This window comes from Marmota flaviventris, chromosome 17 (assembly GCF_047511675.1).
Source record: "Marmota flaviventris isolate mMarFla1 chromosome 17, mMarFla1.hap1, whole genome shotgun sequence".
Classification (NCBI taxonomy): Eukaryota; Metazoa; Chordata; class Mammalia; order Rodentia; family Sciuridae; genus Marmota; species Marmota flaviventris.
In genome coordinates, this window is record NC_092514.1 from 26,048,414 (window position 1) to 26,064,096 (window position 15,683).

General features: G+C 45.0%; 1 protein-coding gene across 1 annotated transcript in view; it reads left to right on the forward strand.

Annotated features, from left to right (window-relative positions):
• LOC114080927 (leucine-rich repeats and immunoglobulin-like domains protein 1) overlaps nucleotides 1–15,683 on the forward strand; it is a 100,833-nt gene that overhangs the window by 24,545 nt on the left and 60,605 nt on the right. The window contains 2 exon segments of the mRNA XM_071603824.1: nucleotides 3,656–3,727; nucleotides 11,078–11,152. Of these exon segments, the coding sequence (XP_071459925.1) occupies nucleotides 3,656–3,727; nucleotides 11,078–11,152 (147 nt within the window).

Here is a 15,683-nt window from a genome sequence, read left to right on the forward strand (position 1 = left end):
AGGGGCCTGGCCTGGGGTGTAGCTGAGTAGGAGAGCACTTGCCTGGCATGCAGAAGGCCCTAGGTTCAATCTGCATCGCTGCTAAAAACAATGATTATAATGATAAATATTCATTTCCTCATAACTCAAGATATTTGTCGAAAAGGGTGATGAAATATGGTGGGGTGGGGTGTATACTGATGCAAGCCCTTTAAAGCACACAAAAGACCATCCTGACAGGGGAAAGGGCCTTGGGAAGGCTTAAGTCTCTTGCAAGATGCTCCCACTCGGAACTGCCCTGAGCGTAATCTTATAGGCTTAATAGGTATTTACCTAATCTGACCAGCACCTTCCTGGATTACGGCCTGAACCACATATTATAAACTTGGCAAACGCTCTTCAGAGCTGCCGAACAATAATTCATTGACTTCTTGGAAGTGGAGAGACGAGAAGTTCCGTTGATTTTTGAGTAACCGGTGGCAGGGAAAACAAGCCCACTTGGTCCCAACAAACCCGTGCTGCCCATGGACTACTGCCTCTGTAGCAAAATGCTTGGTCCCATCTTGGACAAGAATGAGATGCTAGCTCCCCGTGGAAGGACTGGTTTCCAGTCTAGAACCAGGTATTCCTCTTCAGTCTCGTTTCCCAGCTAGCCTATGCCCATTTCTCAATCCTGGGTGGACTCCTGAACGTCATCTTCTTTTGCATAGTTGAAGCCTCCAGATGTTTGCTCAGCTGAACACCACAGCTGGAAAACGTGGACTAGACAACCCAGTGACCCAACTCCTGAGCACCAGTGGGCACCCAGAGATGGCCTGGGAAACATGCTTTCTGGGGCATCACAGGCTCCAGTCGCCAATCTCTTCCTCCACCTCAGAACCTGCCCTGTTCACTGCAGAAGGCACCTGCTTTTAAAGAACTGGGGAAGAGCGACTGGCCCCTTCAAGATTTCAAGGGGTGTGAGTGAGGAAGACCATATAACCTATTAGTTGTTTAATCCTTTAAGCTTGTGAGACTGTTTCTGCTGTTTTTACCTTCTGAGGAATTACACACAGTACACACTAAGTTCCAATGAAATTACCAACACGACCTTCCCTAGACCCATGCCGTAAGGTTTTATGAGAATGGGAAATTTAAAAAAAAATTCTAGACTAAACTGGGCACCATGGCACACACCTCTAATCTCAGCAGCTTAGGCAGGAGGATGGGGATGGGGCTCAGTGGGTAAGCACCCCTGGGTTCAGTCCCCCCCCCCCCCCCCCGCCAAAAACAAAGGATTTCCCGTAAGAATTCATATTTTGAGCCTTTCTGGAAAATGAAGAAGATTTACCTATGCTGGCTCTTTTTTCTGAAATGGAGAGCAAATGTCAACTGTTAAGTGTGCTGGTGTCCTGGTCATTTTGCCAGCTGCATGAAGTATCCGCTCTTTGCATCTCTTGCTTCCATGGTTTCTGAGAGCCCTTCTCTCATGTCTCCTCCAGGTCATCTCTCAAGTTGCCTGTGATGACATGAATTATAGCTTGAAGCTTGCCGTATCTTTACCTGTAGAAATGGTAGCCACCATCCCCTTCACCTGCCATGATAATCCACTCAGAGTAGAAGAAAATCTCAGTCCTTTTTCTGACATGAGAAATTCTCCCTTTGTGGGTTTTCTTTCTCAGTTCTAGCCTGTTGGTTTCTATTTACCCATTGATAAATACCCCCGAGTACAAGCAAGCCCGCACTTGACTTCAGTATCTGGCTTTAAAAGTTATCACCTGGGCTGGGGCTGTAGCGCAGCAGCAGAGTGCTTGCCTAACAAGTGTGAGACTCAGCATTCAGTCCTCAGCACCACATAACACGTTTGCTTATTTATTTATTTTTATGTCCATCTACAACTAAAAATATTTTTTAAAAGTTACCACCTTCAGTCTTTACGGCCTCTTAATTTCTGGACATATGGCCTTTAATTCAGGCTGTGACACAAACACAGAGGTACCATTAGTTTCCAGTGCAGCTTGGCTTTTATTTAGATGAATGTCTTCCATGTTATAGGGAAATGGCTCTCAGTTCTAGGTTAGTATTGATTGAAATGTCTCTGGAGTAACCTTAAAAGATAGCTGCCACTTAGGTGACATTTTCAGAGGCAGACTTTAAACTCCTGATAACTGGGGCTGCTCATTGTCAGGAATGTCAGTGGAATGAATAGCTGAAATGAGAAACGTCAACCACTTTGGCCTGCTCGGGCTGGGTGGACTTAACTTTTGCAGCAGGAGTATGGAGTGAGAAGCTGGGGCTGATTTGGAGATCACATCTCATGGTTTCTGTCCCCAAAAGATGAAGCTGGTCTAGGTTGAGGCTGTGATCAGAGAAGCTCACCCTTCTTGGTGTTGGAGGGTACAGCTGGGGATGAATGGAAAGAAAGGTGTGATTCTGAGCTAGTGAGACAGCTGGTATTACCTGAGAAGGCTGCTCTGCCAGCTTTCCCTGCCTAGGGTTCATACCAGTGTGAATGTCTTAACACCTGGTTCCCTTCTTCTGTGTGATGATCGTGGCATGGGGATACTGTGCTCATAAAGAGCCTTGTAATTCTGAATCTTGTAGTTTCTTTTTGTAACAACCACTCAAATTGCGTTTGAGCAATTTTGAGTCCTGAATTCTTGTTTAGACCAGGGTTTCTCAGTCTCAGGATAGTATTGACACGTAGGGCTGGATATTTCTGTTGTGGGACAGTGCCTGTGCACAGTAGAATGTTGAATAGCAGCCTTGGCCCTTACCCACCAGACACCAGAACCACCCATTCGCCTCTGTCTTTATGTCTCTAGACATTGCCAGCTGTCTCCCCATGGGGGGTGTGGGGGGTTCAGCGTAAAATCATTCCTGATTGAGAACCACTGGCTTAGACAATAAAAGGCTTGAACCACCTTTTCTTCATTTCTTTACTGCTGTTTGATGTTGATGCATTAGTCAAACATTAATAAAAAATGTCATTAAGAATAGCCTTGATATGCCAGTAAATGGTTGGAGCTGGAGACTACCATGCTAAGTGAAATAAGCAAATCCCCAAAATCCAAAGGCCAAATGTTCTCTCTGAAATGCAGATGCTAACTCATAATAAGGGTTGGGGGGAGAATAGAAGTTCATTGGATGAGACAAAGGGGAATGAAGGGAAGGGAGGAGGATGGGAATAGGAAAGACAGTGGAATGAATGGGACAGAACTTTCCTATGTTCATATATGAACACACGACCAGGGAAACTCCACATCATGTCCAACCACAAGAATGGGAAGTTAGACTCCATGTATGTATAAAAGAATAGCCCTGGACTTTGCAAAGTATTTGGTGCAGAGTATTTGGACCAGGACACCTTAATGTGAATAGGGGTCTGGCTCACTTTAGGAATTCTTTACAGGTTGTTAGGTGATAAAATGATATTGCGTGAATCCATTGCCTCAGGTGGTTGGCATATTCATTGCTTGCCTTTCAGTGCCTTGTTTATGGATGCAAGTGGGCAGGAGAGGTATATTTGTAAATTTCAGTAGCAAAAATGTTACTTAAAATAATGCATGAGACAATGGGAATTAGGAGGAAGAGGGCTTGGATTTTTTGGGGGAAGGGATTAAGTGGGAAAGGATAAAATTTGTCAATTCGGTGCACATTGCCAAGTATAGATTATTTTTTTCCTTTCCTTTACCAGAAACCTGAGTTACAACAAACTCTCTGAGATTGACCCTGCTGGCTTTGAGGACTTGCCAAATCTACAGGAAATGTGAGTGCTTTCCCTAAATCTCTGTATGGTTGGTAGAGGGGTGGAGAGATCTTGGAGAAAATCCTTTCATTTTGCAGCATTCCTTACTCTCTCGTGTGAAGGGGTATTTGCATCATTATGCCTTTACTGACAAATGACAGACAGTACAGTTGTCTGTGGTCAACCACAGTCTGAAAATATCAAATGGAAAATTTCAGAAATAAACAATTCATAAGTTCTAAATTGACGTGAATTATTATTATGAGTAGTGTGATGAAATCTTGTGCTCCTCTGCATGGTTCATGATTTACCCCTTTTCCCATTGTATCCATGCTGTATATCCTACCTTCCCATTTGTCACTCGGTAGTCATCTCACTTTTCAGGTTGACTGTCATGGTACTACAAGTGCTTGAGTTCAAGTAACTCTTATGTACCTAATAATGGCCCCAAAGCCTGGCTGTGGTTTCTTTTTAGAGTTGAACAAAAATTAAAATTGGGGCATTTCCTCTGACATCATCTGGGCTTCCACTTAACACTTCTTTGAGCACCTTTTCTATGCCAGGCACTGTCCTGGGTGCCTGAATAAGACATGAAAATGGGGAAGGGGCTCAGGAGAGGAAGGTGGGGCACTTGACTCCGGCATAGAAATTTTGAGGGCACCCCAAACTCAGCAATCGAGGTAATGGCTATTTTGATGCAATGCTTAAAAAAAATCAAAATTAATCCCCCCCTCTCTAAAATATCTACGAGGGGCAAAATATAAAAAATTTGAACTGAGGCAGAATCAGTACTACTGATCATTTTCCTGTTGCCCAAGACTCCAGCATGGCTTGACATAGCACCGTTGCTGACACTGTCTGGATTTAAACTTTTTTGATATTTTGTTCATAATGGAATTTACTTTGCATTCTTTTTTTTCCTCCTTACTAGGAATGAACCCTGGGGAGCTTAACCCCTGAGCCCCATCCCCAGCTCTCTTTTATAGTTTATTTAGAGACAGGGTCTCACTGAGTTGCTTAGGGCTTCTCTCAGTTGCTGAGGCTGGCTTTAAACTTGTGGTCCTCCTTCCTCAGCCTCCCCATCCCACCATCATTTTTACATTTTAAAAAAAAGAGACATTATTTTAACACATTCTTTGTGGATGCTTCAGACGGTGCTCTCAGCATTGGTTTTGCTAGCTCCCTAGTTCTTGTTCCTTGCTCACACAGGCTTTCGACTTCCATTGGGTTTTGCTCTCTTGACCACCAACCTCTAGTTTCCTTGTTTTAAGAGTGGAATCCCCCCACCCCCAGCACTGCCTTCCTGAGTGGGCCTTGTAAAACCAAGGTCATCTATTACAGACACAGTAGGGTGAAGTGGGGGTGGAAACACTCGTTTTAGTGGCAAGCAGAACTGGATTTTGACATTTGAGTTCTGGTTCTGCCCCTTGGGGTTCTCGTTTTGAGTCTGTGTCCCTGGACAAGTGACAGCTCCTCAGTGTTTCCTTTGCCTCCTCTGTGCCATCGACATAGTGACACACGATCAGTATCATTGTAGTTATTAACTGAAGATGATGGTTTGGCCCTGGCTATGGCAAAGGCTCACTGAGTATCATTTCTCTTTTGCTACTTTTGAAACTGGGCAGCCCTGGCTGAGTGCTAGTTTAGAAACACATTTTTGGAGACTGACAGGTTGAACCTTTTACCTACTGTGACTTCCTTCTCTCCCTGGTGCCACTCCCTGGACTCTCCAGACATGGTACCCAGAGCAGCAGAACTCCTCACTGAAAGCCTGTGGGGCTTTTCCTGCAGGAATTCTGATACTCCTGGAGATTATAAGAGGTGTCAGGGGTGAGTGGTGGGGAGATGGGAAAGGATGTGGAAGAAAAGACAAAAAAAACCTCAAGAATCGCAGTTGATACCCAATTGCATCAGAATTAGCTGGGCCTGAGTGTTTCCCAGGGGGCAGCCAGTTCTCCCAAACCCCGAGGAGTGTCAGAGCCAGGGCTAGCAAAGGAGCCGGGGGTGGCTTAGCAGTGGTTTATTTTTGGAGGCCCTCGAACCACATAATACTGTGGGTTGGTTAGAGGGAGAAAGCCAGCCATTTGGAGGCACTTGGAGGACATGGGGGCACTTAGACAGCTGCTTCCAAGCCACATGGTCTGCACTTCCCACAGCCCTGAGGGCCCACCAGGAGGGCCTCCACCCAGGAGGGTGCTGGACACCGAGGCTCTTCTATAATAGGAAGGCTGTTTATACAGTCCTCTGTGATAATGGTGCTCAGCTCACGATACTGCTGCCTGGCTGAGATTCCTTGCTGTGGATACCCCTATGTGCTCACCAGAGCCACTGACCTAAAATGTTCTGAGGGGTGAGGAAGCCTAGCCTGTGTCTGCTATTGGGTATTTATGGCTCGCTGTGCTGCCAGCATCTAAGGCTGCTGCCCGCTGCCTCCCCACGTTCATGCACATGCATGAGGAGAGTGCATGATGGTTGTATGTTGGGCACAGGTGAGGTAGGGGTTGCTCTGAGGCACTATTTTTGGCTGTGAATCACTACCACCTGCTAGTTATTTCCCACATATCTGTATCCTAAACCTTTATGTTTCATTATTTCAGCTATAACCTGCCCAGACCCTATAAGCTTGGCACTTGTATTATTTTCATTGGTTGAAAAGGGAAACAAAGGTACTGCAAGTTTTGAGAACGATGAGATCCGATTTTAAAACATAAGCTGGCTTGGCTCAGTGGCTTATGCCTGTCATCCCAGCAGCTCCAGAGGCTGAGGCAGGAGGATTGGAAGTTCAAAGCCAGCCTCAGCAACTTAGCAAGACCCTAAGCAACTCAGCAAAACCCTGTCTCTAAATAAAATAGAAAAAGGATTGGGGATGTGGCTCAGTGGTTCAGTGCCCCTAGGTTCAATCCCTAGTACTAGAAAGAAAAGAGAAAGAAAACCCCCAAACCAAACTAAAACAAACAAACAAAAAATGCAAGCTGTGTAATCTCTTTGAAAAAATTCCTTTTCTGCCACTCTGTCTCAGTTTCTTCTTTTGGGGTGAGATGATCATTCCTATTTTCCTGAAAGGGTTGGCTTGCCATTCAGGTTTGCAACAGATTCCTGGCACTGGGTCCGTGTTCACCCTGATTATTGTATGCACTTGTTAAAGTGACCACAGCCAGTCCTCCCCATGTCCATGGGTTTAATGGCCATGGATTCAACCAATTTCTGATTGAAAATATTGGAGAAAAATTTACATATACAAACTTTTTTTTCTCCTTGTCGTTATTCCCTAAAAATACAATGTAACAACTATTTCCATAGCCTTTATGCAACATTAGATAACATTCAGAGTAACCTAGAAGTGATTTAAAGTTTATATGAGGAGATGCATAGGATTTATACAACTACTGCTACAGTTTTCTGTAAAGGTCTTGGGCATATTTTGGTGGAGGGGGGGTTCCTACAGTTAACCCCACAGATACCAAGGGAGAGCTATATATTCTTTGTCATTATACAAAAATAATTTTAGAAATTATGTATCATGAAGTCTTGCTAAAGCCATTATTTAGTATGCATTATTCTCCAGTAGATAAAGCATAACCTCAGTTATTAAGTCTCTTGAAATCATGTTCCTGTGTGCTTCTGATGGCTTTCTCCCTCTTAAGAAACAAAACCAAGCTGATGTGGTGATGCATACCTGTAATCCCAACTGCCCCAGAGGCTCAGGCAGGAGGATGGCAAGTTCAAGGCCATCCTAGGCAATTTAGGAAAACCCTGTCTCAAAATACATTAAAAACAGAAGAACCAGGGGATGTGGCTCAGTGGTAGAGCACTTGCCTAGCATGCATGAAGCCCTGGGTTCAACCCCTAGTACGATAAATAAATAAGTAGATTAATAAGTAAGGGGAAAAAAAGAAGGGAAACCAAAGTTCCAGCCCTCCTTCTGACTCGATTTGTTAGTAGTTGGATCTGTGTCTAGTTGGGAGCAATTGGAACAACCATTCTGCCTACCAAGAACAAATTGGCGAAATAAATCAGTAAAGAAAAGGGTCCATTTTTTTTTTTTTTTAAAACCACTCATACCAGCAGAGGACTACTCTGCAGCTGGCTGAAAGACTTGTGAAGACCTCCTCAAGATATATTACTGAGGGGAAAAGAGCAGTACAGAATAGCCCACAAGACACAAGTTTGTGTAAAATAAAAACACATGCACATCTCATAGCCTGCAGCAGGAGGTTCCCCTTGGAGGCAGGCCAGGAGACTGAAGGATACAGGAACTTTTTTTTCACTGTATACTCCGTGTATTCTTTTTTGAAATGGTTTGAAATCTTTACTGTGTGCCTCTATCAGCTATTCAATCAATAAGTCTGGCAAGGAAAAAAAGATGCTATAACCCCATAATACTCCTTGGGTGGGTTTTATATTGTTGGTTAAAAGGCCAAACTTCATTAAGATAATAAATGATGATGATGTACTGTGAAATGTCCTTTGTAACATTTAAATGTAACTTTTCCCTTGAACCGAGCTAAGTAAGTGTAAGTTTGGGGAGAAAATTCAGGGACCCACAAGTCCCCGCTGACCTTAAGGATTGAGTGGGTCAGGTCTTGTCCGGGTTCTGCTCTGGGGTCAGGCAACCCTCGCAGCCCCCAGTGACCTAACTTACACCTCCTTCCAGCTCCTGGGTTGGGCCGTGATTCATAGTCCGAAGCATTTGAGGCACTTCTTGGTCCTGAATCATCAGAAAAAGTTTTATAGAAGCCAGATATCTCAGCAAGAGTTTTAGGGCCTTTGATGGAGATCAGCTTCGTTTGGGGGCTGGAGGCTCATTAGCCAGAGTTTTTACATACTCAGTTTTAGGTTCCAATTCAAATCAAGGCAGAAAAACAACTTCAATGTTACCTAAGAGATTAGGAGCTTTCTGGCCAGCCTCATGCTTGTTGGCTTGTTTGCTCATTGCTCTTCTCTGATTTGAGGCCACTGTTCATCTCTTGGCCATGTCCCCCTGGCCGGTTACTTAAACTGACTTGGGAAATGAGTGTCATATAGGAAACAGCAGTAATAACTGGAAACTAACTCAAAGTTGTTGTGATGATTACTTTACATAATACATACAGGGGTTTCACTACAATCGTAAAGAAACAAGCTGGGTGTGGTGATGCATGTCTGTCATCCCAGCAGCTCAGGAGGCTGAGGCAGGAGGATCGCAAGTTCAAAGCCAGCCTCAGCAATTTACCAAGGCCCTAAGCAACTCAGTGAGACCCTGTCTCTAAATAAAATACAAAAAAAGGAGCTGGGGATGAGTCTCAGTGGTCGAGTGCCCCTGAGGGGATAATGATAACTTTGGGGCCAGATTTCCTGGGCCACTGCTATTTTCTGCTAGTGATGTTGGTCCAATTACTTAACACCTCTTATTTCAATGGAAACATTCCTGGGACCCACTTCTACGGTCCAAAAGATGAGTCCATAGGCTGAAAACCTCTTAGAGCTTCATCTGGTAGATAGTAAGCCTTTGGTTAAGTTACCTGCTACTCTTCTTATTACCTCATCTTCTGTTTTAGAGTCAATCTCTAGGAGATACCTTGGTGGTAGCAGGCGCCTGAGCTGAGCTTTTCTTGCTCTGGTGAAAACGGAGGGTGTCCTCTCGTGATATGTGTGCTCATAGATACTGTGAAATTTTCCTGGTCATGATTAAGACTGATGGAGAATTTTCAGTACCGTGATGGGAAATGGATCTCGAAGCAGGGTTGGGAGAGATAAAAGGTAGAAGCAGAAACCATCTGATTCAGGGGACCGTCAGATAACAGACTGTTAAAATAATTAATTGCCTATTTCAACACACAAACAAGGATTTGCCACATGATATGGATCTGCTTTCTCTCTGCCAGATGCTTCAGTCATGAAGCTATTTAAACAGGCATTTCTGTGTCCTACGGCCCAGTAATTGTCAAGCCTCATCCCTAACTGGCTTTGGCACCGAAGAAAGCAAATGGGATAATTCAAGGCCTTTCTTTCTTTCTTTTCTTTTTTTTTTCACTTCTCCTATTCATTTCTGTAAAAGATGGCAGACAACCAGATGATTCTGTTCAGGCAAATGTGGGTTCTCTACTTGTATGAATACAGCTGTCATGCCAGTGGCCTGTCTTCAGAGAGTGCCCTGTGTGTAAGATGTACCTCCCTTAAAAAATCGAGAGCAAGATAATCCAGTTTTATTCCCTTGACTTTGCATCTCAAGTACAATTTCTTTCAAGCCCGTCACCCAGCAGAATGCCTGGACACTGCTTTGGCTTTCCTGAGGTTTCTTGGGCTCACATTGCAAGTCTGATTTTTGGATTCTCTTCCCAGATTTGGAAATACATGTCCATGTAAGGAGGCCAGATTGTACAGCCTCTGGGGGCAGACCAGGCAAGCTGTGTCCATGGGCTTTCCCTTCCATTAAGAGATATCAATGGTGGAAAGAGAGATTTTAGGACCTTCCAACAGGAAGGGAACTTGGAGAGCACATCCTGTCTGCAGAGGGTTTTCACAATGTCTGTGTGCAGAAAGCATGTGTATATGTTTGTTTTCCTGGAAGACCATCCAGAGACTCCATTAGAGTCCAGGGAAGCTGGAACCTCAAATGGATGAGCATCTCTGAGTCCAGCCCCTTTGTTATTTCATAGTGAAGACATTGAAATAATCGGTCCCATATGTGACTAGCATCTCAGAACCCCACAGGAGTGAGCCACTGGGCTCCAGCTTTCTGTTCCTGCATGTTACCCTGTGGTTCAGGCAGAGCACTGAGCAACCAGGAGGGGACAGTCTTTCCTCTCCAGATCCCTTCCTGATTGATTGAGCCAACCAGGATGGACTTGGGGCCACACTTGACCTGAACCAGTATCTGGGCCTATTCTCATTACTCGATGTCTGTTAGTCTTGATTTCTTTTCTGAACTTGATGCTAGTGTTAATTTCTTACTAGGGGTGTGAGGAATAGTTAGGCTTTGTGACTTCGTAGAACTTCTTTCTCTTTAAAAACTCACTTGTGGATTCTTTTATTTCACACCTCCTGTGGTGAATGCAGCAGGGGGTTTCTATTTATCTATCTATCATCTATCTATCTATTTTTTGGTAGCTGGATTGAACCCAGGGTGCTTAACCACTGAGCCACATCCCCAGGCCTTTTTATATTTTATTTAGAGCCAGGGTCTCACTAAGTTGCTTAGGGCCTCACTAAGTTGCTGAGGCTGGCTTTGAACTCACGATCCTCCTGCCTCAGCCTCCGAAGCTGCTGGGATGACAGGTCTGTGCCACCGCGCCTGGCTCATGGTGGTTTTGATTGGCCTTGTATGTTTGTGTTTCTAAATGCTTAACTTAAGTGCTCCATGTGATCCATTCCCTCTTGCTTTTGTTGCAGGTACCTCCATAATAATGAGTTGACAGCCATACCATCCCTGGGTGCTGCCTCTCCACACGTGGTGTCTCTCTTTCTGTGAGTAGTGCCATCTGGGGCTCTGGGCCATGGTGGGTCCGTGGTTTTGGCTTGCTGACACTGGTGGCAGGAGAACTTGTGGTGGCATGCTTGCTCACTGGTGGAGAATGACCTTCATCACAGAAAATGCCTTGTTTGCTGTTCTGGGGTTTTGCAGAATCAAAAGCTGGAGGTTTTGCCCCCCACACCCATTTATTTCCAGCAGTGCTGGGGATGGAACCTCAGGCTTCACACATGCTAGCTAAGCATGTGCCCTACCATTGAGCCACTCTCCAGCCCTTGACTTGTCTCCCATTTGGGGGACGCTAGGACTTTTCTACTTGCTCTCTGACCCATGAAGTTGCAGCTCAGGTGAATAAACTGGAATTAAAGGAAGCTGTGTGAATTATAAGATAGCAGGCTCAGCTCTGTGCCAGTGAATTTGGAACTGAGACTCAGTTTACTTTTAGGGCTCTAAAATAAAATAAATAAATATATATATATATATAAAATAATGAAGTGGGCTCCCTATTTACCTCTTTTATTGTTTCTCTTGCTGAGAGAAAACTTTTCAGTTTAAGTAAGTCCCATTTGTTGATTTTTGTTATCAACTTTTGTGCTATGGGTGTCCTATTAAGGAATTTGGAGCCCGACCCTACAATATGTAGATCGGAGCCAACTTTTTCTTCTATCAGACGCAGAGTCTCTGATTTGATATCTAGCTCCTTGATCCACTTTGAGTTAACTTTTGTGCATGGCGAGAGGAGGGGATTCAGTTTCATTTTGTTGCATATGGATTTCCAGTTTTCCCAGCACCATTTGTTGAAGATGCTATCCTCCCTCCATTGCATGCTTTTAGCTCCTTTATCAAATATAAGATAGTTGTAGCTTTGTGGATTTAGTCTCTGTGTCCTCTATTCTGTACCATTGGTCCACCCTCCTGTTTTGGTACCAGTACCATGCTGTTTTTGTTACTATTGCTCTGTAATATAGTTTTAAGTCTGGTATCGCTATACCGCCTGATTCGCACTTCCTGCTTAGAATTGCTTTTGCTATTCTGGGTCTTTTATTTTTCCATATGAATTTCATGATTGCTTTATCCATTTCTACAAGAAATGCCGTTGGGATTTAGGAGAGATATGAATTACAGTGGATGGGGTAGAGAGAGAAGATGGGAAGGGAGGGAGGGGGGATGGTAGAGGATAGGAAAGGTAGCAGAATACAACAGTTACTAATAGGGCATTATGTAAAAATGTGGATGTGTAACCGATGTGATTCTGCAATCTGTATTTGGGGTAAAATTGGGAGTTCATAACCAACTTGAATCTAATGTATGAAATATGATATGTCAAGAGCTTTATAATGTTTTGAACAACCAATAAAAAAAAATAAAAAAATAAAAAAATAAAAAAAAAATAAAATAATGAAGTGCCTCCTGGCCTCAGAAATCAGCAGAAAAAAGAGGAATTCATTGTAATGGTCAATGATAGACTGAAGTGAAATCTGGGTGTTCTTACAGAGGAAACCAAAAAGGACATAAATGGTTTTAACCAAAAAATGCAGTGAGGAAGCCCCGGGGTGTGATCATTTGAGCCTTTTGCCTTTGCTGGGGCTGAGGCACCTGGCTTGGCCCTGCTCCTGCAGCCTGACAGGTCTTCCCAGGTGGGAGTCCAGCCATGCGCTCCACCAGATTTTTTGGGCAGCTTCCCGAGCAGAGTACCCCCTTCCTACTGAATTTCCTGTCCACACTGCAGCCCTGCACATTTTTACTTTATCTTGATTTTGCTAGTTTTACAATTCGTTTGCTCACCTGTGTGCGTCCTTTTCTCTGGAACCCTGGAACTCAGCAGGCTGAGCAGGGGGATACGGCAGGAAGGCACTATTAAAAAGATCTCGGGTTAGCGTGTCAATCTTGGATTTTGGCTGGCTGCGGGCCCTGTGTTCAGGGAGCAGCCTTTTGAAACATTCTCTGGAGCTGAACCTTTTTCCAGGCTGCTGAGGGTTCTTCAGGAAAGCCTGGGGAGGGGCTGGGTGGTGGCTCACCCTATCCTGGACAGTTAACGTCATCTCTGAATCTCATAAAAGTAAAATGTGATTCTGACATTTTTTTTGGAGGGGAGGGATACTAGGGATTGAACCAGGGCACCCTACCACTGAGCCACATCCCCAGACTCTTTTATATTTTGAGACATGGCCTAGCTAAGTTGCTTAGGGCCTCACTAAGTTGCCCAGGCTCGTCTTAAACTTGCTATCCTCTTGCATCAGCCTCCCGAGTCACTGGGATTACAAGTGGACAGGGCCAGGCCTAGAAGGAAGCAGAACATACATGAAGCACTTGCTGTCATGAGGGTCACTTAGCAAATATGTGATACTTGGTGGCTCTTAATGGTGGCTGGTTCTCACATAACTCCTTGGGTCTTGATGAGACCTCACTGTAGGCCCACAGGCATTGTAGGACGGTCTTTGTTCCCTGTGAAGGAATGAATATTGAAAGCAGGAAAACCATGGCCCTTGAAGTATGAGCAGAGGGTTCACTTTCTTTTTTGTGCCCACTTGTTCTGTGCGCAGCACCTGCAAGGTGCCTAATCGTGGGCTACATTAAATGAGTCAGCTTTTGGAGAGGTGAGCTGGGGATATGGAAACCCCCAGAGTGTTCCTCAAGCCAAGTGCATGGAGATGCTCATGAATCCTGAGAGCCCAAGTTGTGCACCAGCAGTATCATATCCACATCAGGCCCATTAGAAATGCAGGGCCACAGCCAGGCGGGTGCGGTGTTGCCTGCCTGTCATCCCAGAGGCTCGGGAGGCTGCAACAGGAGGATGGTGAGTTCAAAGCCATCCTCAGCAAATCAAGGCACTAAGCAACTCAGAGAGACCCTGTCTCTAAATAAAACACAAAATAGGGCTGGGGATGGGGCTCAGTGGTCAAGTGTCCCTGGGTTCAATCCCTGGCACACCCCACCCCCAACACCACCCCAAACGAAGAAATGCAGGGCCACATCCCCCAAAACCACATTTTTAACAAGCTCCCAGGCCATTTGGCCACTCATTCCTCCTTTTCTTGTTCGGTGAGGGAGCCAGGATAGCAGAGCATATCTTGGAGTTGCTAGAGAAGAAGGTGCGACTCCCCAAATGTATACTAAGTTGCAAAATGGAGAGGTAGAATTGAGATGGGACAAGTGTGTCCTTCCAAGGCTTCTTTGTCCACCCCCTGCCCTTGGAGCAAGGAGCATGGTAGGTGACTGTGAGGTATCCCATGCCAGAGGCAGGAAGGCCCCCAGCTTGCACCCCGGGCCTGTGGCACTTGAATCACTCCTTGCTCTGCTGACTAAAAATAAATTTCTGTTCCCTGGCCCCGGTGCCAGTAGCAGTGGGGCTGTCTGGCCTTGTTCCTGCTATTCCATTAGACTGTGTTGAAATATGTATAGGAGAGAGAGAGAGAGAGACTGACTCCCTTCTCACTCCGATTCAGTTTTGGAAAATGCAGGTTAGCATTGGCAACCTCTCTGGCCTGAAGTTAGTCTCCATCTGACTTGGGCAGTGATTTCTCTGAGACAACAGAAATGAAAGGGTCTTTATTTTCATTTTCTCGGAGGTTTTCAGACTGGATGCCTGGACTGAGTGTCTGCAGACAGTTAGGTTAGCAGCGTGACCTCTGGGGAACAGGAGTCTAGATGATTTTGCGGTCACCCTGCATGCATTTCTGGGTTTCCTTTGTGGTCTACATGAAGGATGGAGGAGAGAACAACAGAGGATGAGCAGAGAGTGGATGAGGGTCACTTTGTAGCCAAAGGACATTTTTCCCATTCTGACCCAACAAGGCTTTTAGCATCTCCATCCATGAAGGTGGTGCCCATTGATCAGCTTAGAAGAACATGTGTTTCTGATAGGTACTGTTGCCTTGCAGAAATTTAGAATTAAAATGTGTCCCGTGTTCTGTGAGTAATTATTAGGTGTCTCCTGTGCCCCGTGAAGTTGTGTCCCAGAGGCTGTTCCAAGGTGACGTGGAAGCACTGACACATTGTCTGAAAATGTGCTAATAGTTACAAACTTCATTTTTGCTTGCTTATGGCAGTGGGGATGGGACGCAGGGCCTTTCACATATTAGGCAAGTGCCGTACCACTGAGCTGTACTCTGACATCTGAGAGTCCTTAGTCCCTCAGTATTTTATCCTGCCCCCACTTTTGGTACCAGGGATGGAACCCAGGAGAGCTCACCACTGAGCCACATCCCCAGCCCTATTTTGTATTTTATTTAGATACAGGGTCTCCCTGAGTTGTTTAAAGCCTCGCTAAGTTGCCGAGGCTGGCTTTGAACTCATGATCCTCCTGCCTCAGCCTCCTGAGCTGCTGGAATTATAGGCATTTGCCACACTGTTCAGTGGTTTATTTCCCTTTTTTGAGCAGGTGGGGGATCAGAAAAGTAAGCAAAATATGATTACTGTGAGGCCATGTGAGTTCGAGGAGACAATTTTGTTGCGACTAGTTTATAGACTAATGCAGAAAGGAAAAGTGGAGATCTGGTGTGTATCCTTCTCTGCCTCTGGTGCAGG